The following is a 27,586-nucleotide window of genomic DNA, read 5'->3' as shown; positions in this document are numbered from 1 at the left end:
AAACACTCATTAAATACTTAATATATAAAAGTAAAATTAATCTGCGTGAAAATCGACGAAGATTATCTCCGAAATACATTTATCAATATCTTATTATTGTAAAACATTTAAAAGCGCTGGATTCAAATGCTCTGAAATATTAAACATCCCGTAATGAAAACATTGATCAAGTAGAGCATTACTGTCAAATCCTTCGGAGCTAATGCACGTCGATTATATGAAGTAACGAAGCAGATCGGGCTATTATGCAGGCTCCGTTGCGGTTAATGTCTTAGAAAATCGTCATTCCGATCTTGAGATGAGGCTGATGTCAACGTTGTTTTCAGTAGCATTTAATGTGAAGATTAGATTCTTACTATAAAATAATTTTCACGTATGGATTTTTTCATTGTTCTGATAAATGTTGCGGCCATTAGCCCGTAAATGATAAAATACTGGTGGTAGGGCTTTGTGCAAGCTCGTCTGGGTAGGTACCACCCACTCATCAGATATTCTACCGCAAAACAGCAATACTTGATATTGTTGTGTTCCGGTTTGAAGGGTGAGTGAGCCAGTGTAATTACAGGCACAAGGGACATAAAATCTTAGTTCCCAAGGTTGGTGGCGCATTGGCTATAAGCGATGGTTGACATTTCTTACAATGCCAATGTCTAAGGGCGTTTGGTGACCACTTACCATCAGGTGGCCCATATGCTCGTCCACCTTCCTATTCTATAAAAAATAAAAATAAAATAAAAAATAAAATAAAAATGGCGGTGTCCTAAATAGGTCAATTTCTGAATCCTGATGCATATTTTCCAGAGTAGAATGACCTTCTGCTAGACATATTAGGATTATTATATAGTATATATATACACTGTATAACTATTTGTCCTCAAATAAGTTATATATTTCAATTGAGCACATAAATAAAGTATATAAATATGTGTCACTATAAGTACACACCTTATACAATTACAATTGCAATTATTAATTCGGTTGTAATTTTTTCCATTTTCATAGTTTAGTTTATAGAATATTACTTTTAAGGTTACCTATTCCTTAATTGTAGGGCTTATGAAAGTTTGTATTAAATTGTTTAGTTTTTATTAGAATATATATAGGTTTGTATATTTTTTTTCTATTACTTGCTAGTGCTTTACCCAAGGGCAACTATATGTAGCATGTTCACGTATGTCAATATAAAATCAGGAAACAGAATAAACTGAAGACGTTTCTAACCTGAAAGTTAATTCAAAAATGAACTGGCGTAGCGGAGTATCTTCTAAATTATTATTTATTACAGTATATATGTATATATTTTAATTTATTTAATTTGGAATTATTGATGATGACGATGAACTTCGAACTCCTAAATCTCATGCGCTTCTATCGTTCTATCGTACAGGCTAAATGCTGTCAACGTTTTTTTATTATAGCAGATAAAGACACCAGAGTTAGCAGTCTCTAATTAACGCCTGCTTTTTGTCATTAAACGTTTCCACGCTAATCTTCTTATCGGGCTGAGGATTTGAGAAAAATCTTAAGTATTTTTTTCAAGTAATGGTTTATTAGAGAGCTTAAAAGAAAAACACCTTGGATTAGTTAAAAATTATATTTTTTATAATTACTAAATTATACAAGTGCTACAGCTATTGCAGCACATAGTATATGACACCTTATATTTCTGGTTGCGAGCGCTTTAACTAATTAAGGAATATCTTATATTTCTGACATTACTAATGCGTATGTAATAGGCATTCCTAACTACCTCATTTGCCTCTTGGCTAGCCTATGCAAAGATAGATGAGATCTATCTATGCAAGTTGTCATGTGGTCGATGCTCCATAGGAAATCGACATGATTTCCAAGTCCACAAGGAAACAGTGTAGCGGAACCTGGAGAGGCTAATCTTGCAATGTGTGATCAACACTCGGGGGTTTATAAACGCATTCGTGATATGATATATAATTGTAAATATTTGTATTATATTAGTGTACATTACATTACTTGAGAAATAACGTAAGTAAAACTGAACTACTGAATAGAAAGTAAGTAAGTTATGTAAAGATTTCGTGACATTGATGGTGGTATTTCCATTTTCTAAATCAATCTGACCAATCAAGCTTAAGCCTCTTAAACATTAAGCACTAATAGATGTAAAGTCTCTGTTATTTATCGAGAAAGTGACTGATCGGACGGCAATTAAGCCAGTCATGTCGGGAGACCGCATGACTGATTAGAAGTACATGACAGATACGGATGGCGTTAAATTAATAAATTGTAGTCATTTATTTTGTGCCTAAGTGAAAATGTTCGGGGCTTCATAGGATATTCAACGGTATTATTCGTTTTAAAAGACTTTGAATATTAACGTCACGTTTCACCGAAATGGTAAATTAATTTGTTTTTAAATTTCATATTCACAATTTTAGGTTTTAGAATAAATATTGTTATATTTTTTTACGAAAACGCGATTGTGTCTACCTAGGAAGGGTTTATTGCTCTCCATTTTTTCTACATTACACCTACATGCCTGTTCATATTTTATAAATTTATAAAAATTTATAAAAAGCATTTTGATGAAGTACAATTATATCAGTAACAACCTGTTAATGTCCCACTGCTGGACTAAAGCCTTCTCTCCCTTTTGAGGAGAAGGTTTGGAGCTTATTCCACTATGCTGCTCCAATGCAGGTTGGTAGCATACACATTAGACATGTGTCTAATTTCATTGAAATTCTGCCAGGTTTCCCCAAGATGTTTTCCTTCACCGTCAACGAGATGAATTATAAACACAAATTAAGCACATGAAAATTCAGTGGTGCTTGCCCGGGTTTGAACCCACGATCATCGGCTAAGATTCACGCGTTCTAACCACTAGGCCATCTCGGCTTTTTTTACAATTATATAATGTTCTCAAAATGAACCTGGCAGAATTTCAATGAAATTAGACGTGTCTAATTTCATTGAAATTCTGCCAGGTTTCCTCAAGATGTTTTCCTTCACCGTCAACGAGATGAATTATAAACACAAATTAAGCACATGAAAATTCAATGGTGCTTGCCCGGGTTTGAACCCACGATCATCGGCTAAGATTCACGCGTTCTAACCGAACTGAGCGTGTTTTAAATAACAATTATCCTAAATAAGAACCATATAAATAGAAAAAGGGATACTAAATATGACTAGCAAAATTTCATTCATCCAACGTTATTTTTTTCCGTGGAATAGATTCCTGATTGACGTCGACGCCACTAATCTTTAATATGATTAATAGCTCTTATTGTTATGCTTCAGCACAGCCTTGTTAAGGAAATTCCAACGTTTTCTATTATCAAATTATGATAACACAGCGTCTGACCTAATATTCTTTTTTGAAAAATTGGACGATGGTAATTAGATTCTTTAGTGCGACTAACCTACATATTCTCTATCACTCTCACAATCCAGTTGGACGTCAAATCTGATAGGAGCAGAAAGAGTTCTGACACAGGACTGATGATAACATTAATCCTGGAAGCAGTGTCCCACAAGTGAGGTCTTTTTGGTGTTAACGAGAAGACTTCATCACGCTCTGGTAAATTGCTCTTCTGTTCTGTTACTTCTCGCACATGGTAAATTGCTCATCAAGACATGTTGGTTTCCCTTACCGCCAAGCATGATATAAAGGAAAAAATCAGCGATAAAAAAGTCCTGTTTATTTTTTAAATAATGAAAACGAGCAGCAAAGCAAAAATATTACAAGTATTAATAAAAGAATCAATCACTCAGTTTCGATATTCTCTACACGAAAATTTTATTTCTAATATTGCAATCTGGATAAATCGTAGGAGATAAATCTCGTTGAACGAATCTCCTCATATCTTACGGGCACTAAATTTTCACCTAACGTTTCGTCACTGCACCAATAGGCGTCCGTATGATTTGTTGCCCGGTACAACAATTTTTCATTTTCCCTGTCGTCACTAAATCACGCTGACAACTCCTCGGAGTACAACTATTGGAACCTTATATTCTTTGAAGCGATTTTGAACTTTATTCTAATAATTATAAGAATGATATTAAGTTTTAGTGGTGTTAGTGCGTATTGAAAATGTTCCTTATCTTATTTAAAACGATATTCCACCATATAAGTCTGTGAAATAAGGTAACTTTTTCAATGTACAAGCCTTTTAAATCAGTGTCAAGGCCTTTAGCCGCATATATTTATCATTTATTTATTGACGTGTAATAAAAAATTTCCAATCTACGAAGGTTTCATGATTTTTATATATAATACAAATATAATTTCAATTGAAACAATCATTACCACATATTTCCCGAGACATTATATAAAATATAATGATGAGATGAGATCTGTACGATTATATATTGAGAGTGAGGAGTCAGGTACTGGGTATAAGTAGCCTGTGTCTGCCCTTGAGGTTCAAGATTGATTTATTACCACACGCGGTTATTGACGATTTATTTTTTATTTATTTCTTCATTTTGAATAATTAATACATATCATAAACAATATGTACGATACGAACTACAATAGTATTAAGCTGTGTATGTACTTACGCCCTCCAATTTGACAGCACATTAATTTATAATTTCTTCAATGTAACCATAAAATAAAATATAATTTAATAATAATATAAAATTAACAAACACATCTATTTTTTTAAAAGCTGCTTATGATAAAAAAATTTATAGTCTAACATAATTTTAATAAAAAAAGGAATCAAATGAATTTTTACCTAAATATGTTTTATACAGTATTTCAGTATTTTTATATAAGGAAGGGATGGGGTAGGAAGGAAGTCCTGACTTCAATGCTATATTTATCGTTTAAGTAATAACTCATCATATCCCAATTTGAGAAGCCAGTTGGTCATTTGCGATGGTGTAAGAGATAGTTTTTATTTCTTACAGTTTCAATGTCTATGGTCGGTGGCAACCACCATGTGACAAATGGGCCATTCTGTTTGACAATGTCTATGGTCAAATATTATTGCGTTTACGGATGTACGTACCTGAATAGTCAGATTAATATCGATATTAATTTGACTATTCTTTTATATGTAAGGGATGTCCATATTTCGACCACCTAAGTTGTTTTCAAACGGTATGTGCTATTTGTTCAATACCACAGGGTTTTAAAAGTAACTGTTTGCTGAGCAAACCAAGTGCGACTGTTTGCTCGGGACCTGTTTAACATTCGCATCTTATAACCTTATATGGCCAATTGAATCCTGATTGCCCATTTGGAACGGGGTCATCTGTATGTATTGGTTAAGTTACAAACAGTTTTCATATATACAATTTTAATTTGTTTTAATAATACATACACATATAAAGATATAAGAAAAAGGTGTGCCTGTTATTTTTTTACGGCTAGGCAATTGTCTCCTTTCTTCTTAAGGGGCAGGCTTGGAGCTAATACCACCACACTCCCACATCAACGTCAGTGGTGTGTGCCAAGGTGTAAGCCGTATATTACGTACTACTAACTACTGGACCATTGTAACATGTCTGATTTATTATTGTCATAGTTATTTTTATCTTAATATATTTTGGTAGTTGATGGCAAATGGTTACCATCATTGACCTACCAAAAAAATGAAATAGCTCTTTATAGAAACTAATATACTATGTTCGCTCACCCTTCAAACCGAAACACAGAAATACAGTTTTGATTTTTAGTGGTAGAAGAATAAATGAGTTATTGGTACCTACACAGACGGGCCCCACAAGGTCCTGCCCTATATTTCACATTAAAATAAATAATAAGCAAAACCGAGGCGTTTTTGCAATACAATCAGAAATGGTAATCAGTGAAGCGGACACAGGAAGAAAGATCCGGTGCGCTCTGCTTAGCACATCTGTTACTTTGATCAATCCGATTATTAAACTTCATAAATTTTTCAAACATTTTTATATTACACAGACCAAAAAAGGAGTAATATAAATATTTCGTAATAGAAACATTCTTATATTTATCTTTTTTTCAATTGAATTCAACTTATACACACATAGTTTTTTTATATAGAATAGAAAGGCGGACGAGCATATGGGCGGGTCACCTGATGGTAAGTGGTCACCAACGCCCATAGACATTGGAATTAAGAAATGTTAACCGTGGCTTACATAACCAATGCGCCACGAACCTTGGGAACTAAGATGCTATGTCCCTTGTGCCTATAATTACACTGGCTCACTCACTCTTCAAACCGGAACACAATAATACCAAGCACTACTGTTTTGCGGTAGAATATCTGATGATATAATATATTATGAATATACATATATAATATACTTGTACACACAGTGTGACGCAAATGTAAGTACGGAATACTTATCTGTGACATTTCACCAAAGTAATGTGGCATATTATGACATATAAGTAAGAAAATTATCAAAAGAGACTAATCTAACATTTTCAACCGCATATCCTATTTATGATTTGGACGATAAGAATAAAATAAATATTACCTACTTTTTTTCTTAGAATTTCGCATATATTTTAACATTCTTTATATATATGTATAGACCCCACAAAATCTCGAAAAAAAACCACCAAAGCAACCCCGACTGATCTTATCAAAGGCCAAAAATCGAATGTTCTCGCTGATAGTGAGAATAACGCTCGATTTGGTTCGCAAACTTAATCATTTATGGAGTAGAGGAATTTAGACTTTATACACCTTAACTCAAAATCTTTTTGAAACGCATAGTATCTTGTAGGTGAAGGACGAAAAGCCTTATTGAAGGTACAAGCGATCGGCCGTGTAAAGTTTGTTAGAAGCCGAAATTGATTATGTTACGCCTCCTCTATCAAGATTTAATTATAGGGATGTAATCAAGGATGTCATTAAAAAAAGGACATTCTCTTTGATTGCATTGATTCAGTATACTATAGCAATTTTGCACATAAATTGTGAAAACACATTTATTATTATAAATTCAATGATTTCTGTTTTTTTTTTCAATCATTAAGCTGATAAACAAAACGATAATTCAAGTTACATCAAGAGTTTTTTGGGTTGTTTAAATCTACCAAAAAAATAATATTAAGACACACTAATGTTGTATTGGTGTAATTACTCCTGGAAGAATCTTCATAAATAAATAAATACCAAAACAACCAATTTACTATCTCAAGACCGGCTTAATTGGATGTGATTTTTTAAATCAAATGATTATCATACAGTTTCATCAACACTCATCCCACCTAAAATAGCCTGCAAAGATATTCTCATGTTTTCTTTGTCCAGTCAAGATTTGTGTACAAAGCTTGTAAAAGCACATACGTATTTCATGCAAATGATAAATATGTTGGGAAATTTCTTGCAACAATTTTAGTATAACGTTGCGAATAATATTTAAATTTCACCTAGCGAAGAGGTAAAATCCGTTACAGCTCTCTTGAGATGCATTACAGGGGAACGCAAATCTCGCCCAAGACAGGCAAAACATTTTGTCTAAAAACCCAAGGCACATATAGAACACTTTACCTAAACGCGTAAGCGACGTATATTCGCGGTCGGAAAAAGTGTTTAGTCATTTGTTACATCTGAGTAATGCGAGTGTTTTATTTATTACTGTGGAGTACGCGCCACAATTTATTATTATTTACTGGTTTTTATATAGATAAATAGTTAAATGAAAGTGATAGATAAATTTATAAGAATAATATTTACATAACTTAATCCTTGAGTTTTTTTTAAACACCTAAAATTTGTCTAATCTAAACAAAGAAAAATAATAACGAAGTTAAAGATCAACATATGCAAAGTAAATCACGTAAAAAACCGTACAATTACTGTTGCTTTTTTTTAAATAATATTTACAAAACAACCGTATAATTTCTGTATATCATAATACAAATGAAATACCAAGCTCAGGCAGCTTAACTGCAACCCTTCAATTACATTCAAGCCATAGGAGATCTTATGACGTAAAATATAAGATAGATATTTCTACAAAGCGTTTTATTCTCCAAGTTGTCCCGGGATACATCTCCAAGCGTGTTTCCTCCGATACTCAAGTATTATGGCCTAAGCGCTTATCTCGAAACAAAGTGCTGTTTTCATGCACTGAAATAAAATAGAAGCCACTGTAAGTGTTCGGGTTGTTTTTCTTTCTTAGATCTTTTGCTTTACTGATTGTTTCTGAAATGTATTTTTTCTGCTTCGGAAATGGCACCAAAATTATTATATTATCCAAATATACAAAGTAATTGTCACTCTTTCGATCAGGACTTAAAAAATGATCACTTATTTATTTGAATAGGTACATTTTTCATTAATATCACTTCAATGCCAGTTTTTTTTTTATATTCTCATCTCGTACACTTAGTAAGCTGTGTTGTGTTCTCCCATTAAATCGGGGTTTCTTTCACACTTACAGTTAATTAATGATCAAAATGATACTTTGCATTAAATCGCATTTTTGAGCATGCAAAAACAATGAGTAGACGTAATATGTTGACGCATAGCCCAACCCTCTTTGGCTAATTAAAAACCGGCCTCGTGACCCACGCCTAAATCAGAGCACTTCTGAATTGATTCAGACCCTAGCCGGTAATGTTTTCTCCTCTACCGGAAATTTTATCACGGCTTACCCAAATAATGGTCGGGTGTGTACACGCTCTCGTTTCTTTTGGGTAATAATTTACGAAGTGGTTTTAGAAAAAGTGGAAGGAATGGGTTTCAGTAATATCTTGTTATCTGTGGTAGTTTCTTTTGCAGGAAGTGAAGAATGGTGTTAGAACCCAAATTTTACGAATAGTTTGCTTTAACTAAATAATAATATAAATACTATATAAGAATATAAAAAAATAATTATTTAAAATTTATAAATATAGATTATTTACGCAAATATTTTTAAATAAAACATTTGTAAAAGTTTTTGAACGAAATACAAATACAATTAATTATTATTAGTATCCTTATAATGAAATTTACATCGGAATGAAATCGACGAACCTTCATTAAATTGTCGTAAATCTTTGAGCTCCTATTTAATTTTAAATATCAATGTGCAATTTGGTTACCAAAGCCAACATCAAACTTTTTATTACGCGGGTACTCAACCCGACCTCGATGTGAAGCAAATTCACCATAAGGGTCGTGTTTGCAAAACCGGCTGAGGACAGGATGATATAGAGGGTGCGTTCAATCTTTACCATTATTTACGTTCGACCGTTTTAAATGTCCCTTTAACGGCGTCCTACGCAAACTAGTAGCCTACATTCTCCTACAAATAGACCAAGAATGGTTGAAACGGTGTCACTTTAGGGAAATAACGGGCAAAGTGTGAGAAATGTATCCGTTTAAGCTTCATAGATCTGAACAATCTTTGGATATCCATTGAGGTGTTCTTATTTGTTAGGGATTGTGGATATACGTTAAAAATAATATGTTTAATTTTTTAGCAACTTATACTGTATCTAAAATACTTGGGAATGGAAATGTAAATTATTTAATTAAAATATATGGTCTTATCGGATAAATATAATCAACTTCTGTTCATCGTTAGACTTACAATTTAACATGTATATTAAACCTTCTCAAATTGTCTGCAGAAGTTTCGGATATGGATAGGATTGAATCCGTCTTAGAATGTTTAGTCATTTTGTTTTAATGAGACTAGATTTAACCAAACATATTGAAGAACATCTGGTTACATCAAATAAAATAAAACAGCAAATATTTATTAAAGTAGATCCAGAGAAAGTTCTCGTGTTTTACTTATCTCCACATTCAATTATGAAAGTTCGTCCCTTCAGATAGAAGTATGATAGAATAGTTCCAAACGCAATCAAGCAAGAAAACTTATATTAATTGCAAAGTTGAACTTAGGACTTCGTATTCAAAATCTATATCTAAGTATTATTAAACGTTATAAATATAGAAAAAAACAGTTTTGATGTATAATTTTGATTAAAAATCGAAACCCATTTCTCTTTTCATCGTAAATCTTTGATGTTTTTGGATAAAGAACGAAATAGGTGAAATATTTGTCAAAGCTAATATTTCTGAAAAAGTATGATTCAGTAACGCTTTGTGATTATACGACACGAAATGAAATATTGATTTAAAACTTAATCTATTACCAAAATTGATAAATAAATCTACATATATTACTATTGACAAAAAAAAAACATATTAGTTAGGTAAGAATATACTATAGTTTATTAGTATACGCAAATTAAGTTGAGGTTAGAGTACGACGTTTCACCTAAATCAATTTATTTCTCATAAATTTTAATACTAAATTCGCTATGTTTATCAATTTCTACGCTTGTTTGTCTTATTTATATTCCATCAAAGAATTTACTTAAGGTCCTTAGTTTTTCTCTCCCAGTGCTCCCGTTTCAACTGAACTAAACAAGCAATTTATTTCTCAAGGACTGTAAACAATATAAAACTATTGAAAGAGCTGTTAGCGAAGTCTCCTAGTTACCATGAACAAAGACGAAATCTACTAACGAGACGATCTTCAGTAACTATAAATTTTCCAACTATAATAAATTATTTTGACGCCAATAACTTTCAATCTTATATAACAATGCTTATCCAATAACTTACTTTAACGGCCATTTCAAGAAAGTAATGTAATTTAGAGTTTTAATTTAGAATTTTTTTAAAAAAATTATTTCTTTGTCACGGCAAATTTGAACGTTAATAATTAATTTTCTTGTCACATCACATCTTTATTGACAATAACTTATAATTAAGTACAGTATATTTAAAAGCTACAAGATATTTAATTTATTACTAATCTAAATTATAAATCTTCTTAATCAAATTTCGTTATTAAAACTGCTAGTTTAAAATTAGTCCACTACAATGTTCCGTCTTTCAACAATGGGTTGTGTAATCAAGCTAAAATAGCGAAGACCTCTCTTCAGACGAGAGAATATTCTAGAATCCATCATCTTACAGAGAAGGTCTAAATGCCTTATTACAAGTAATAAAGACGACCGCCTCCAGATAATCTTGAAGATTAAATCAAGGCTAAGATAACTGGGAAAAGATGTCTGAGACCTCAGTAGCAAGCTCATCGAAATTATGATTCAAAATAATAATTCGATTCAATTTCATTATATTTCAAGTTTATTTTAAATTCTTGTGAAATTTGGTTACAGATAACTTTGAATAGGATCTAAAATATTTATAACCAATTTAATAATCACAAAGCAACTCGATTTAATTCAATGGCCTTTCTTAGTTTAATATTTTGTATTTGATCTAAGGAATTAATAATAATACTTACTTCATAAAATTTTAATTATATTTACAGTATTATAATATAATTACTTATTTAACAGAAGGTATATTGAAGGTGTTTAAATTTTTACTAATGAACAACGGAGAATTCTTCTTTTATTCGGCTAAAATTAATAGTATATTATTCAAATGGAAGTATGTTACCAACAACAACTCAACGACCATAAAAACCATGTGACCGAACATCAGAAACATTTCATGTAAAGTGTAACATTTACGTGACTCTCAAATTAGACCTTGAAATTTGACTCTCATCACACTCAAAGAAGTTTCTTAGAAAAAATAATATGACAAAAAGATTTATGCGACAAAAGATTGAGCGTGAAAAACATCGTCAAAACGTATCGAAACGTAACAGAGTTAAAAGTTATATCGTAAAGTGTAACATCGAGTATATTTTATTAGAGTATCGGAGCGTAGCTGTCAATTCGTGTCTCGCGGGTCACTTGCGATGTGGGTCCTAATTTGATAAGCAGTGCCCTCGGAAATTAGTATGTTGTCTTCCACAGTGCGAGTGTGAGTAACGAATTCCATTAATATCGTTAACGCTGACACTTTGTTGACTTGTAAACATTGATCTTTAGATGTGAAGGTTCCAATGACTTAGATTAAATATATATTTATACGTCGTTACTCTAACGATATTCTTTCGATATTTGCAATCATTCAACAAAAATAAAAATAAACGAAAAGCTTCTAATTCGGAATGTAGATTGAATCGAGAATAATCCACTCGCATTCAGCATAATATGCTCATATCTTTTTTTTAAATTCAATAAGTAAAAACCCAAGAGAGGGAGCCAGGAGACTTAGTACAGGGCAACCTAGCTTAAGCTTCTGCCTCCCACATACAACTGTATTTATTATTAAGAAAAAAAAAATGTAAACATTATTGTCTGTGGGAGAGAATAAATAAATTTATTATTATTATATATTATTTAAAATTAATTATTCATATTATATTTATTTTTTGAAATTACACTCGTTATTTTAATCATATAGCTAGATTCAATATCTTATATTATATTGTATTGCGTGGACCTTTTGAACAAATAATTGGACCCCCGGTGGCCCATTTGCCAAAAGATTATTAATATTTACAACTTACATAAATATATTTTAAAAAAAGATTTAATATATTTATTTCTATATGCATTTGAAATATTTTTAATAGAAAAAATGCTTATTTAAATTTTATTACATTGCTAGTATTTAAATACGTATATAACGTAACTTTTTGGATAAATAAGGAATAAACAGTTAAAAAAAATTGCAAGAAATGTTTAAGAAAGCGCGATCATTAGGCTTAAAGTATTAAAACTATAATATCTAGCATCGTACACTCATCGACTTTGCATTTAGTTGCTTAAGCAGCAATAAGGATAACTTACTATTTATTACTGCAAGTCGCTGAACTGTTATAGCTCCGTGTTCAAGAGAGTAATTTACGTCACTACAAATATCTATATTTTAGACTAAATTCTTTAAGGTTCTCTTCCCTCGTATATACGTACGAAGACGTTAGGTCTTAGGTTGTTATCGTCCTCTCTATTGACAGTTTTTTTTATTTGAATGGGCATATGGGCCACTGCATGGTAAATTGTGACCATTTATATACTCCGGCACTGTAAAAAATAAATCATTCCTTACATCACCAACGCGCATCAACCTTGGGAACGAAGATGTTATGTCCCTTGTACCTGTAGTTACACTGGCTCACTCATCCATAAAACCAGAACATACCAGTATTAAGTATTGTTGTTTAGCGGTAGAATATCCGAGATGGCCGAGATGGCCCAGTGGTAAGAACATGTGAATCTTAACCGATGATCGTGGGTTCAACCCCGGGCAAGCACCACTGAATTTTCATGTGCTTAATTTGTGATTATAATTCATCTCGTGCTTTACGGTGAAGGAAAACATCGTGAGGAAACCTGCATGTGTCTAATTTCACTGAAATTCTGCCACATGTGTATTCCACCAACCCGCATTGGAGCAGCGTGGTGGAATAACCTCCAAACCTTCTCCTCAAAAAGAGGAGAGGAGGCCTTTAGCCCAGCAGTGGGACATTCACAGGCTGTTACGGTTACGGTACGGTAGAATATCTAATGAGTGGGTGGTACCTACCCAGATGGACTTACACAAAGCTACACAGTATCGCCAATGTCTATTAGCGGTGTTTATATATATATATATATATATATATATATATATATATATATAAACATATACTTTATATATATATATATATATATATATATATATATATATATAAAGATGATAAATATACCAATAAAGTTTCCACAAGTACGTAATTCATTACTATGCTAGCAAATGAAAATAAGAACAGTAAATTACATGACTAAATTAACAATTAAACAATAAGCGAATTAATTAATAGAAATTAAAAATATAGTAATAATAACTGCCTTTTTACAAAACTTTATGCAATAAAAACAGGAATAATATTATAAACGAATTTAACTGAATTAACAGTAAATACACTACAATTTTACCGGTGGTAGGGCTTTGTGCAAGCTCTTCTGGGTAGGTACCACCCACTCATCAGATATTCTACCGAAAAACAGCAGTACTTGTTATTGTTGTGTTCCGGTTTGAAGGGTGAGTGAGCCAGTGTAATTACAGGCACAAGGGATATAACATCTTAGTTCCCAAGGTTGGTGGCGCATTGGCTATGTAAGCGATGGTTGACATTTCTTACAATGCCATTGTCTAAGGGCGTTTGGTGACCACTTACCATCAGGTGGCCCATATGCTCGTCCGCCTTCCTATTCTATAAAAAAAAAAGAAAAAAGAAAAAAAAATACAGAAGAAACTACATATTTATAATTATTAACACATAAACAATAGATTCCTAATGATAAAGAAAATGTGTCAAGCATTCTTCAGAACGTATTAAAGCTCTAGCGTTGTCTAAATCAACTTTTTATTTAATATTTCATTGGCCTTAATTTGATCATGAATACAATTTTGACTTATTTTTACGTTCATTACGCTTTGGATTTCATTTTGTTTTTTTCCCTCTTGTCCTTTTTGGTTCCGTATACACTTTAAAGTGAAGTGTTATCTTTCATATTGAAGTCTTTGATGTCTGAAGTGATTCGTGAGCGTATTGAAATCCATCTCAAGGTAATATTAGACATTGGTTTCTAATATTGTACTTCTGGTTTCAATCTTCGAAATGATTAAGAGTACTTATATTAAAGAAGATTGTTTTTATAGAATTAGTTCACGGAGTGTTTAAACAACTACTCGTAGTTAATATTTGAAAAAAACGAAACTGGAAACCCAGTAATATAAGCGAGTTCAATTAATTTCAATAAAATTAATATAAATAAAAGAGCCAAGATAAAGAGAGACAGCTCAGTGAATAGATTACGTAAACCTTTACCGGAGTTCGTAGGGGGAAATCCGGGATAGCAACACTGTATTGTTTTGTGTCCATGTGCTTAGTATTCATTACGTACTATACCATCATACTGGTGGTAAAGATTTGTGCAAGCTCGTCTGGGTAGGTACCACCCACTCATCAGATATTCTACCGCAAAACAGCAGTACTTGTTATTTTTGTATTCCGGTTTGAAGGGTGAGTGAGCCAGTGTAATTACAGGCACAAGGGACATAAAATCTTAGTTCCCAAGGTTGGTGGCGCATTGGCTGTATAAGCGATGGTTGACATTTCTTACAATGCCAATGTCTAAGGGCGTTTGGAGACCACTTCCCATCAGGTGGCCCATATGCTCGTCCGCCTTCCTATTCTATAAAAAAAAAAAAACGTGTTCAGTGGTAAAGGAACACGACGAGGAAACCTGTATGTCTCGAATGTGACTGATACTGACACAAGTTCTTGGAAACTCACACCTTACCAGCGTAGTGGAATAAGCTTTAATGCTTTTCTTCAAAATCAGAGGAGGCCTTTGTGTATTTTAAATATAAATATCTACATAAAGTTCAGAGTAGTGTCTTGCGTTTGCGTTACAATAATTCAGTTTGAAAGGTGAACGAATCAGGAAAATTCCAAAAATGATAAATATGTTCGCGTAACATCTTGTTATATGGCTGGCATCGCACTGAATATGTAAGGGGGCGTTAATATTTCTTACAGTACCAATGTATATATGCGGTGGTAACCACTTACCATCAGGTGATCCATTTGCCAGTCTGCCTACCTATTTTAAATTGATGGAGTATAGAATGAACTATATTATTTCTACTGCAAAGACCATTTACCATTTACAAGCGATATATGCGCTCAATTGTTTTTTGATCTAAACAAATAAAAATATATTCCAAAATGTCAAATATATATTTTTATATATTAAGGAATATTATTCAAGTTGTAATTAAAATCACTAAAATAAAACTTCCTGTCTTGGGAAAAATGTTATTATTATAATAACACCTTCAAAGAGGTGGTCCGAAAACAATACAAGTTTTCGGTGACGCTTACCTTGAGAAGTGCAAACTCATTATTATCAAAACAAAATCATCACAGGAACATAGACTTTATTGCAAAGTAATTAAGAACTAGAATCCTATGCGATTAGAGGAACAAAGAAACCGGATCGACTTTGATATCGCTCTAAAAAAACAGCTACCAAATTAAATTTTCCACGTGCCTTAAGTATTACTTGTATAGGATGGAGTACTGTATAATTACTCCCCCATGAAAGAGAATCGGTTATGAATTCGCCGTCTCTTTCTCTCAACCATTGACCTATATCACAAACTTGTTTTTGCTTTTCAGGCCAAGAGACGACGAGGACTGCGAAATTCTACATATAGCCTATGTTTTTTGAGCTACGTCATTTTTTGTCGTGAAATAATAGCTGAAAATTATCTGAAATTGCTAATATTAAATGACCTTGAAAATTTACTAGAGATGAATCATTATCATCACTAGAAATTACTAAAGAAAATAAAACGTTCACTGACCATTAAGCCGGAAGACGTTATCGATAAAATTATCGTTGCCGTTGGTAAAACAGTTGAATACTGGTTGACTAGCCACCTATAAAATATATCTTGGAACAACGAATACGAACAGTTTTATCATCTCCAAATTCTTGTGTTATATAGTAAGCACTATCCAATAATATTATTTTAACATAAGACATACGCTTATTTATTGGTAAACATAACACTAATGATAAAACACTAACGGCTTAACGATACAAAGTATATTTTAGAAATATATGACATTGCGTTATAAACTTGGTATTATAGCCTTATCTTCCCTTGTCCTATTTATACAGTGATTGTCACGATTTAATAAATGATCGATATTATTGTGCACAGTATGACACTAAATAATAATTGTATTACCCTCACTGCTTCACACAAACATTATTTTCTTGAAAGTGATAATATCGCAGAGATCGAAATAATTAAAAAACTAAATACATTACAATTAACTACGTAATTTGGCTCTAGATCGCACGATCAAAACGAAGTTATTTTGTGCCAACTTCCTCTAAAGATGATATACATGGCTTAATTCATATTCCTTAAATGTAAAGCTTGTGGGAGGCTGCTAAAATAAATAATATTTTAATTTTAGTCATCGAAATGAAGGCGAAGTATAATAGTAGAGGTATAGTCCCATATTACATTAACATGTCGCGTCGAGGGTGTCCGAGACAGACATGTGAGCGTTATCATGGACGTCAGACTGTGAAACACAATCACAAAATATTATTTTTATAGCAGTTTTAACAAGACAATCACTGTTATTCAAAATGAAAAAACTTATGATCTTTCTTAGCATTGATGACAGTCTATATTTTTTTTATCGAGCTTGATGATAGTGTGATGCTGCCAGTACTTACAGTACAGTACATTGACACTTAACATTAACATTTGTCATGAACATTGACACTGAACACTAACACGTCATGAACATTGACATATATCATGAATAATGACACTTAACATTGACATATGTCATGAACATTGAACCTTAACATTGACATATGTCATGAAAATTAACACTTAACATTGTCATATATCATGAACATTAACATTTAACATTTACATATATCATAAACATTGACATATGTCATAATCTTTGACACTTAACATTAACAAATGTCATGAACATTAACACTTAACTTTGACATATGTCATGAACATTAACACTTAACATTGACATATGTCATGAACATTAACACTTTACATTGACATATGTCATGAACATTAAAACTTAACATTGACATATGTCATGAACATTAACACTTAACATTGAGAAATGTTATGAACATAGACACTTATATGTCAATGTTTTATGGGGCAGCATAAGTTAAAAATAGTAAGCAATTGTTATGTAAAAGTAAATTAATAGCTTTTAGATATTACAATGCTGAGCTGAGACACGAAAATTCAGTGTTGCGTGTCTAGCTTTGAACCCGCAATCTTCGCTTAAGATTTACCTGTTTTCACCATTGGTCCATCTTTCTGATACCAACGTTTAAATTCCAAACTACACAGTCAATCAGTACCGGCTGTATGACCGTATCGAGCAAACTATATGTAATTGTGTTTACCATTGCACTTTCATTCGGAAATATAAATTTATAGATTCGAATAAAATCCACGGTCGAATGATTGCTCAAAGGCGGTTTTTCTCAAATGCACCAGCGTTATTACGGTACTCTATTGAATACAACTTACCTCGGTTTTATTAAATTTGTATTTTAAATCGAGGAAAAATATATGCATAATGCTTGAATCTATATTAGTTCATATTGTGTCATTTGTTACGTCGGATTTTATGTGAGCAAAAAACCCACACACACATTATTAATTAGGCCAAAAATATATAAAATAATAATACGTCTCAATATTTTGCCTTAAAGTAAGCTTCAATCGAAGACTTGAAAATATACAATACCAATGAAATTGGAGTTATATTGAATAATACCTGAGCATCATCAAGACAATACAATAATAGAAATACATTAAAAAAGAGAAACATACTAACAAACACTACAAATTAACACGTGCGAACTAAGCAACATCAAAACATTGCGGTGCACCGTACACGGCACCGTGCTGCGGTACGACGCCGCGCTGTCTCCCGGTAGTGGCGCCGTGCCGTTATACGGTGGCCGGTACCACACCGTAGACTTGGGTCCACGCCCTTTCCCCTAGTTATTATTATATTCATAGCTCGATATCAAATTTTACAAGTAGTAAAATTATCGTACCATATGATTGAGCATTGACTACTCTCATCGTTATTTAATATTATTGAGCCAATAACATCAAGCTATTTATGTAAATTTAAAAATTAAAAATATACAATAGTTATGGTTTTTTTGTAATAATAATTTAAGTCATATTTTATTTAGTATTATTGACAGGTGACGTCATGATGCTTTGCCAGCCACTAGTGTAGATTACGTTCTCAAAATCACAATCATAGATAAATTTATGTTACTATAAAACTTTACAAGAAAACATAATACGAAAGAGATCAAACAAAACTTGGAAACTATCAGCAATATTAATTTGATATTATTTGTTTCAGACCGGAAAGCACTTTCATCGTACATCACTTCTCATCAAAGCCTTCAATCACAAGTTTCGTCTTGACCTCGAGCTTAATACGTAAGTACTTTGATGATATTTAATAACACGACAAACTATTATCAAAATTATATAACAAATGTGATTATCTTGTTATTGATGAGACAACTTAAGTGATATTTAATAGTAAGAAACTATCAACGTGTAATTCTCTTTGCTGGGCTGTGGTCTTCTGGACACTTGATAAGAAGCTTAAAAGATTATTTCACCATGCTGCTACAATTCTGGTTGTGTCCCAAAATTAACGGTTGATATTCGTGGTGGAAAAACTGAGACATCTCATCTCACAAGTTATATTTAATTGCGAAAGTACTGGTTAAAAAGTGAATCACTTAGAATCACTTTTTAACTTTTTGTTAGGCATTATTTAAAAAATTAAAACGTGGCATAGAAATAAAACCTAAACTTGAAAAGAGAAACCTATTCAAAGACAGAGCACCTTAGTGTGTTTATAAATTAAAGTGATAATAGAACTGCAAATAATTTTGTACGAAACGTTGAAACTAAAATAAGACTTATGTACCAATTGATGGTAAATTTATGAGAGATGTCTTAATAGGATCTGAAATAGAAACTCCAGAACTTAACAAAAATAACTTTAGCAATAATGACATTAACGTAAATGGTTATATTTACAAATACAAGAAATCAAATAGTATTAAGAATCGTAGCACGAAATTGATGGATTGATTGCCAAATGTAGAATCCATAAATTTCCAAATCTCTTGATCTTTGCCAGAAAAATAATAAATCATAAATATAAAAGCAGCACTTAGCGCTCAGACACACGCGTTCCTACGGCTTATCATAAAAATGAAAGAAATCCAAACAAATGATCCCGACATCGTTTTCCGAGTAAATTTGCAAGTTTCACACGTCCCTTTCGCGCTTGCGTATTTTTATATCTGTCTCGTTCTGTTTTTATAACTTTGCCATTCAATGACGTCATATTTCATTTATATTGTGCCTTGTTATGCAACTTTTAGTAAGTCGTTTGGCACTGGCAAATCCTATCATATACACTTTCTAGTTGTGTCTCAATTAAATAAATAGTAGATTAAAGTTTTCCCTAATAAAAATAAACACTCATCTTACTTTACGTACTTTTTTATATTTCAATCGATATTTATTGTATTATTCACTGCAAATGCAATTTTTTAATCTACTACAAATCAGATTATATTAATTAATCCTTCATAAAAACTTTGAAAAACACTAATACTTTATTCGCTTATAATTGCAGAATTTAATTAATTTATTATTATTTTTAATTTTTTATATACATATATGGCAAGGCAGTGGCAAATCTTCCACTCTGATACTAATCGACCGTCTGATATTAACCATTACTTACGTCGTCAATCAACCTATCAACCCACCAACCAGTCCACCAATCAACGTCACCAAAGATGTAATGTCCCTTGTGCCTGTAGTTATTGGCTCACTCACCCTTCAAACCGAAACCCAAAATTGTATTGCTGTTTTATGATTGAATATATATGTGGTGAGTGCTTCCTGATCCTTTATTTTCAGTAATCTACTTTCCAATTTTTAACAAAAGAGAACGTTACAAAACTTTTATTTCGACATAATTTTAATACATAGGAAAACCAACAATGGTAATTATGGAATATTTTTGATTCAGCGCCAAATAGTCCTGACCATTTTCTTCCCTTCAAATTGCTTTCTCTAAGCAAACAAACAAGCTGTACAAACGACACATCCACTCTGTCATTGACGTATAAAACGAATTTAGTACGCTTCCAGCTTTGCGAATTCCAGCACATAGCGTACAAAGAATATGACAAAAAGTAAATTTACACTACGTAAACGGAAACTTGAAACAAAAAAAAACGACCACAACGTCGTACACAGAAATTCAGTTTTTATGGCTTTGAATTTGATTGGCGCACAAAGAGGGAACAGTATGTTTACCGCCTGTCGTGTTTGTTTTTACATCGCTTTTAATGAAGTTGTCACGAGGTGGCCATTGTGGATACGGTGAGGCTGGAGCGTGGTCCTCATACAAATCCAGTAATACCGCTGCTAAGATTTACACAAATTATATTTCTTTCAACTTTTAATAATTTATTTTGGTAATTCACTATTTGATTACAGCTTCGTCTAGACTGTAATTAGTACTTTTGTGGTACCAAAAAATATTTAAATGGAGAAAAATAATTACATACTTTTAAAATTTATTTTGTGCAAGTCCGTCTGGGTGGGTGGCAACCACTCTTTAGGTATTCTACCGTTAAACGTTAATATATAGTATTTTTGCGTTTCGATTACGAAAGGTGGGTTACTATAGGGGAGATATATCTTAGTTCCCAAGGTTAATGGTGCATTGGCGATGTAAGTCATGGTATTTATTTGTTATATCGCCACTGGCTATGGACAGTGGTGACCACTATCCACCAGGTGGCCCGTTCTCCCGTCTACTTGCCTAAAAAACAAAAAGTACTTGCGTTAACAATATTATGGAACTGTTTTTGTTTAATGAATTACAAGGGTTGGGATAGATGTTAGGTATCCTGTGTCCTTTTCTATACTCCTAGCAACGATCATCATAAAGTTTTAAATACAACTTTATGATGATCGGTTAAATAGTTAAGCCATAAAAGCGTAACAAATGTTACAATTTTTACACTACCTTCACTTCTATGTAACTTACAAGTTAAGCAATTCTATTAAAGCCGCTTTAAAAGTTCTAATTGCCCAATTGATTGAAAACTTAGCAAACATTAAGTCTATAATACAACTTCTTATGTTTTTGTTGCAGATTACTAAGAGTACTACGTGATAGTGTCAACTAATTATCTTCGCTTACGACTTTAATTATAAACTTTGCTTAGCGGCTATTTAAACAATGATTTCGTTCTTTCTGTCATTATAGACTTGACATTCGAAAGAAGAAGACACAACATTGTTAAACTAATAACTCGCTAAACCATGTTTATAATTCATACATTATAGATTAAACATCACGGGGTTCGTTTATGAAGCAGAGGTTTACAATCGGTGAATTATATAGTTCGTCTTGTTCACAAAGGAGATGATTAATTTTGAAGTGTATAACTCCAATAAGTTTGAATGTAATCCTGTTTTAAGATCGTTCCTTTGTGAGTCGGCTGAATAGTTTCTGTCGTATAATATTTATTGACATTCCCTTGATATTAATTCAGAACATACTGATTTAAAATTGTGATTAATATGTAAATTTTAAAACGTTAATCGTATTTTTATTTTGAAGTATATAATTTAATTTTGTTACACAAGTGTTTTACAAAGCGATACGTCATAGGATTATGATGATCATACGTCGATAGGATGTATGATGATGTACGATCAGAACACCTGACCAGTTTCAGCCACGGCTATTCCAAATAGAGAACTAACGGCGCAGGATTTTTAATAGTGTTCGCGGGACACTTTCTATTTCATCTATCGATTAGGCCAGACCATTCTATGTCCATGCGAAAATAGACAAATGTTATGTTACGGCTTATGTCCAGTTCATAATTCGAAAGATTCAATGTTTTTATATAGTCGTAGTTAAAATTTAGTAGATTATTCCGTTTTTTTAATTAAAATAGGTAGGCGGACAAGTAAATAGGCCTCCTAATGATAAATGGTAACCACCGCCCATTGCACATTGGTGCCATAAAAAAATATTACCCACCCGTTACATCGCCAACATTGGGAACACATGCTATGTCCCTCATACCTGTATTTACACTGGCTCACTCAACCTTCAAACCGGAACACAACAATACTAAGTACTTCTGTTTTGCGGTAGAATATCTGATAAGTGGGCAACACAGACGAGCTTGCACAAAACCTACCAATAAATGAAGATTATCATATAGCAATCAATAAAACAACAGTATTACAATTTTGATTTCGAAACGATTTTTATCAAATTGTAAGTCCGACAGTTACATTCATTATAATTCGATAAATAAATGTGAAAATGAGAGCCGGTTTCATTACCAAAATTGAACCGACCCTATCCGATTGCCGCCTGCAGGAGAAGCTTAAAAACGTCACGTCGGATATCGCCTAACTCATATTCCCCCTGGGGCGGCAATTTCACCTTATTTACCGTCTTCCCGGTAAAATTTCCCGTAATGCGTCATATCACAAGGTACTAACATTCACTCTTTACGATACTCTAGAAAATAATATTATAAATAAACGTGAAATTTTATGAAGCTTTACTGGTTGCGTGAAGATAACTCAGTTTCATGTAACCAACTTACGAGATATCAATAATACGTCATAAGTTTAAACAGACAAAAAAAATGATATAAATCTGTGATTTCTATTAAGATAATGTCAAAAATGAACCATTCCTTGATTCCATTATACACGTAAAACAGAATTTAGATGGGAACTCGAAACGGAATGTTATTTTTGTAACCTAATTAAAGTGAAGCAAAGAAGGTCGTAAGACGAAAACGTAATACTTTTGTTTTTCATTACGCCCGGAGAACGAATTGATTTAATGATTTCCAAGAAAATGTAATTCAATGAAACAAAGACGAATTATTCAACTAAGTACTTATTCAACACTAATATTCTAGAAGATTTATGTAAAGTGCTTGTTGTTATTTCACTTGGTGGTAGGGCTTTGTACAAGCTTTGGGTAACTACCATCTACTTATCACATATTCAACTGTCAAACAGCAATACTTACTTTTGTTTTGTCTGAAGGGTGAGTGAGCCAGTGTAACTACAGTCACAAGGGAAATTACATCTTAGTTCCCAAGGTAAGAAGCGCATTGGTAATGTAAGGAATGGTTAATATTTCTTACAGTGCCAATGTTTATCGTCTATAGGCTTTGGTGACCGTTTACAACCAGGTGGCCCAACTGCACGTCCGTGTTCCTATTATATATTTAAAAAAATCTTTGATTGGATAAACTCTCCCTTACTCAGTAGTAAACTTTTTTTCTTTATAAATAATTTAAATCATAGTTCGCAAATATCCCACTGCTGGGATCACATCTCTCACATTTGAAATTTTAGAGTTTATTCCAGTACGCTGGACTATAAAAACAAATTAAGCGTATGATGATTGCCCGGGTATGAACCCGCAGTCTTTGGTTATTTACGGCTTCAAACTATCTCGATTATTTAAATGACAGATTTTCAAAAGAATTAGGCAGACGATACGAATGCATACGATAAGTATCACAAAATATGGTTCACACTTAATTTGTTATCACAGATAATTTCACGCTTTAACGGAGATTCGCTTATTGTAAACGCATGTCGAATTTGCAGTGCAATTTAACTGTCTACACATGGAGAATAATATCACAATATTTCTTAATAAATTACGTAATGTATTTAACATTTAACCAACATCCCAAGCCAGCTGTTGATTACAATCGATAGGTTGAATGCCTGTCTCACGATGGTCCCATTTGCACATTGTGAAACGTATTTTCGAAAATTAGTTTAAAAGATGAGTGAGCCAGTGTATCTACAGGCACAAGGGATATAACATCTTAGTGCCCATTTGCCCGTCCCTACCTATAACACAAAATTAAAAAAAAAATATAAATAACTTTTGAGTCTTGACGAAATTAAAGTTGATATTCGGAACATTTCTGAATTTTCAACTAGTAAATTTTAGAAATTAATCTTTTACTCTCAAGGAGGACCTCGTTTACGTCTCGGAATAAGTTTTGAGAGATTTATATCCGCCAACGTTAAATGGTGCTGTGAACTTAGCTCTATCCATACCGAAAAATAGCGCTTTTATTTAGCAAAGATATATTTAATGTTACTGGCGATGTTTAAAAACAATCGTGTTCTGTAATAATTTTTTTATTCACATACAATTTTTCACCAGATAATGACGTATTGTAACGTTCAGTCATCGGGTAATGTGTTTTTGATTGCATTTATTGCAATGAATTGATTAATTGTCAACAGATGTGAAGTGCGGTGAATACAGGCTTGTTATAAATAATTAAACATATTCAACTTTTTATTTAATAACAAGTTTTCGCTCGCGGCTTCATCTGCGTTTTTAGGGGTAAGGGGAGGTGTTAAGTATAAAAAGTAGCATGTGTTCTTCCTCGGGGTTCAAGCTTATTGCATACCAAATATCATCAATCATCGGTTTTATGGTTTAGTCGTGAAAGCGTAACAGACAGAGTTACTTTCGCATTTGTAATAATATATATAGTATAAATATATAGAAAAGAGACTAGTGACGTCAGTCATAAGGATCAGAAGAATATTATTTGTTTTATTAATTGAATTATACATGTCAAACCTGTGTTCAATCCCCGTTTATATAGTTCATTGATTGTTTCACTAAACTAACTAAAGATCGTTACAGATACGTATATGCTTCCAAAAATAAATATAATAATACTTTTGAGCTGTATGATATTTAAAAAAAGTTACAGTCAAGGTTAAACAAATAAAAGTTCAGCTTTAGTTTCGACGTGTTTATATGTTTCGACTTATAATATATGTTTTTACATAAAAAGGTCTTTTTATGTGCGTTCGTTATTTGTCACTATTTTTCGATCTCGAATGTTTTTCCGAACATAAATCAATGTTTATCACGCCTTTATCTACGTGACACGCTTTCACGTTCAACCACTAGACACTCAGCTTTTATAACCTAATCTTCTACCTCTATTTCGATATATCTGAATCACCATGTAGTCAGCAGCCTCTGGCTATCTCGATGATCAGTTGGATGGTTTATAAGGCTGCAGATCCCAAGGTCTTAGGTAGAATCATCAGGTCGAGCCCATGAAAAAATATTGAGTTTTTTTTCAAGAAATTCTTGGGAGCATCCCAAGGCTTGGAACTTGACAGTGTTTACGTCTCCTCTCCGCGGATTATGAGAGTAGAGAAATAGAAGTTGCACTTTTATTTGCGTAAACACTTGTGCACTGTAAATCTCTGTACAATTGTTTTGTTTTTTTATATATATAAAATTAGTAGGCGGATTGGCCAATAGGCCACCTAATTCTAAATGGTTACCATCACCGTCAAATCAATCAACAGCCAATTGTTGTCCACTGCTGAACATAGACCTCTCCCAAGGTGCGCCAAAGCTCCCTGTCCTCCGCCTTCCGCATTCAGTTGGTGCCCGCCACCTTCTTAAGGTCGTCGGTCCACCTGGCTGGAGGGCGCCCTACGCTGCGCTTGCCGATTCGCGGTCTCCACTCTAGGACTCGTCTGCTCCAACGGCCATCGGTCCTACGACATACGTGACCAGCCCACTGCCACTTCAGCCTGCTAATTTTGCAAGCTATGTCGGTGACTCCGGTTCTTTTCCAGATAATCTCATTTCTGATCTTATCCTTCAAAGATACTCCGAGCATAGCTCGCTCCATAGCACGCTGAGCGACTTTGAATTTGTGGACTAGTCCCGCAGTTAGTGTCCACGTTTCGGCACCGTATGTCATGGCAGGTAAGACGCATTGGTTGAAGACTTTCGTCTTCAAACATTGCGGTATAGACGACTTGAGGACTTGACGAAGGTTGCCAAATGCTGCCCATAAATGCCATACACAGCGGCTGATTGTACTCTTCGGTCTTCTGCACAATCTGCCGAACAGTATGGATGTGGTCCACGGTGCTGTAGCCTGATCGAAAGCCGGCTTGCTCTGGGGGCTGGAACTAGTCAAGTCGTCTGGCGAGACGGTTCGTGACGACTCTTGAGAACAGCTTATACACGTGACTCAGGAGGGAGACTGGTCTGTAGTTTTTCAAGAGGGTTTTATCACCTTTCTTGAAAAACAGTACCACCTCACTCCCGCTCCACGTTTCCGGGGTCTTGCCATGTTGGATGACGGAATTAAAGAGGTTTGCTAGCTCTTTCAGGACCGGAGTCCCGCCTGCCTTAAGCAACTCTGTTGTGATTCCGTCATCTCCCGGAGCTTTGTTGTTTTTAAGCTCTTCTAGTGCCGCCCTAATCTCTCCTTGGTCAACGACCGGGAGCTCCTCGGAGTAATGGCGCATAAGAGGGGCGCGCTGGTCATCAATACTGATTCCACGGGTTTATCCGATCTTGAAGAGAACAACTGCCCATAAAACCTCTCTACTTCTCCGACAATCTCAGGCCTAGAGGTAACGACCCCACCATTTTCAGTTTTAAGTTTTGTCAGACGTGGCCTCCCAAACTTGCGAGCGAACACTTTCGATCCCCGATTTTGCTCAATCGCAGCCTTGATGGCACGGGTATTGGAGCGTCGGAGATCGCGTCGCGTCAGCGTTTTATTGTTCGGTTTAAGGCCTTATCTGACAAAAACGATGGTAGTTCTCGTCGTTTTCTCATGAGCTCGAGTGTCTCAGCAGAGAGTTTTGGTGCGTTGTCTCTTCTCTGTGGCGGAAAACACTTGCGGGATGTGTTTTGCAGTATTTTGACCAGCGTGTCGGTTCTCTCATCAATGCTGCTTATGGTTTCCAACGCGGTGAATTGATTTTGAAGTTCCATTTGGAACTTTTCGGAGCCTTGAGCAGCTTGGAGCATGGTAGGTCGGAGAGTAGACCTCATCATTTTCGATCTTTCGGCTTTTAAGTCGATAATTAGAGTGCCTCGAACCAAGCGGTGATCACTTCCGGTATTAAACCTGTTGATTACTGAAACATCTCTAAATATGTGCCTTTTATTCGAAATGATAAAGTCTATCTCGTTCCTTGTCACGTTATCGGGGCTTCGCCAGGTCCACCTCCTC

General features: G+C 33.7%; 1 protein-coding gene across 11 annotated transcripts in view; it reads left to right on the top strand.

Annotated features, from left to right (window-relative positions):
• LOC126769939 (disintegrin and metalloproteinase domain-containing protein 23) overlaps positions 1 to 27,586 on the top strand; it is a 533,325-nt gene that overhangs the window by 350,720 nt on the left and 155,019 nt on the right. For all 11 annotated transcript variants that reach the window (XM_050488959.1, XM_050488967.1, XM_050488957.1 and 8 more), the window contains one exon: positions 18,811 to 18,890. In XM_050488959.1, coding sequence (XP_050344916.1) covers positions 18,811 to 18,890 — 80 coding nt within the window. The remainder of the gene's footprint in view (positions 1 to 18,810; positions 18,891 to 27,586) is intronic.

Source organism: Nymphalis io, chromosome 8 (genome assembly GCF_905147045.1).
Source record: "Nymphalis io chromosome 8, ilAglIoxx1.1, whole genome shotgun sequence".
Lineage (NCBI taxonomy): Eukaryota > Metazoa > Arthropoda > Insecta > Lepidoptera > Nymphalidae > Nymphalis > Nymphalis io.
Note: the sequence above shows the minus strand (reverse complement) of the source record. Positions and strands in the feature narration are given on the sequence as shown.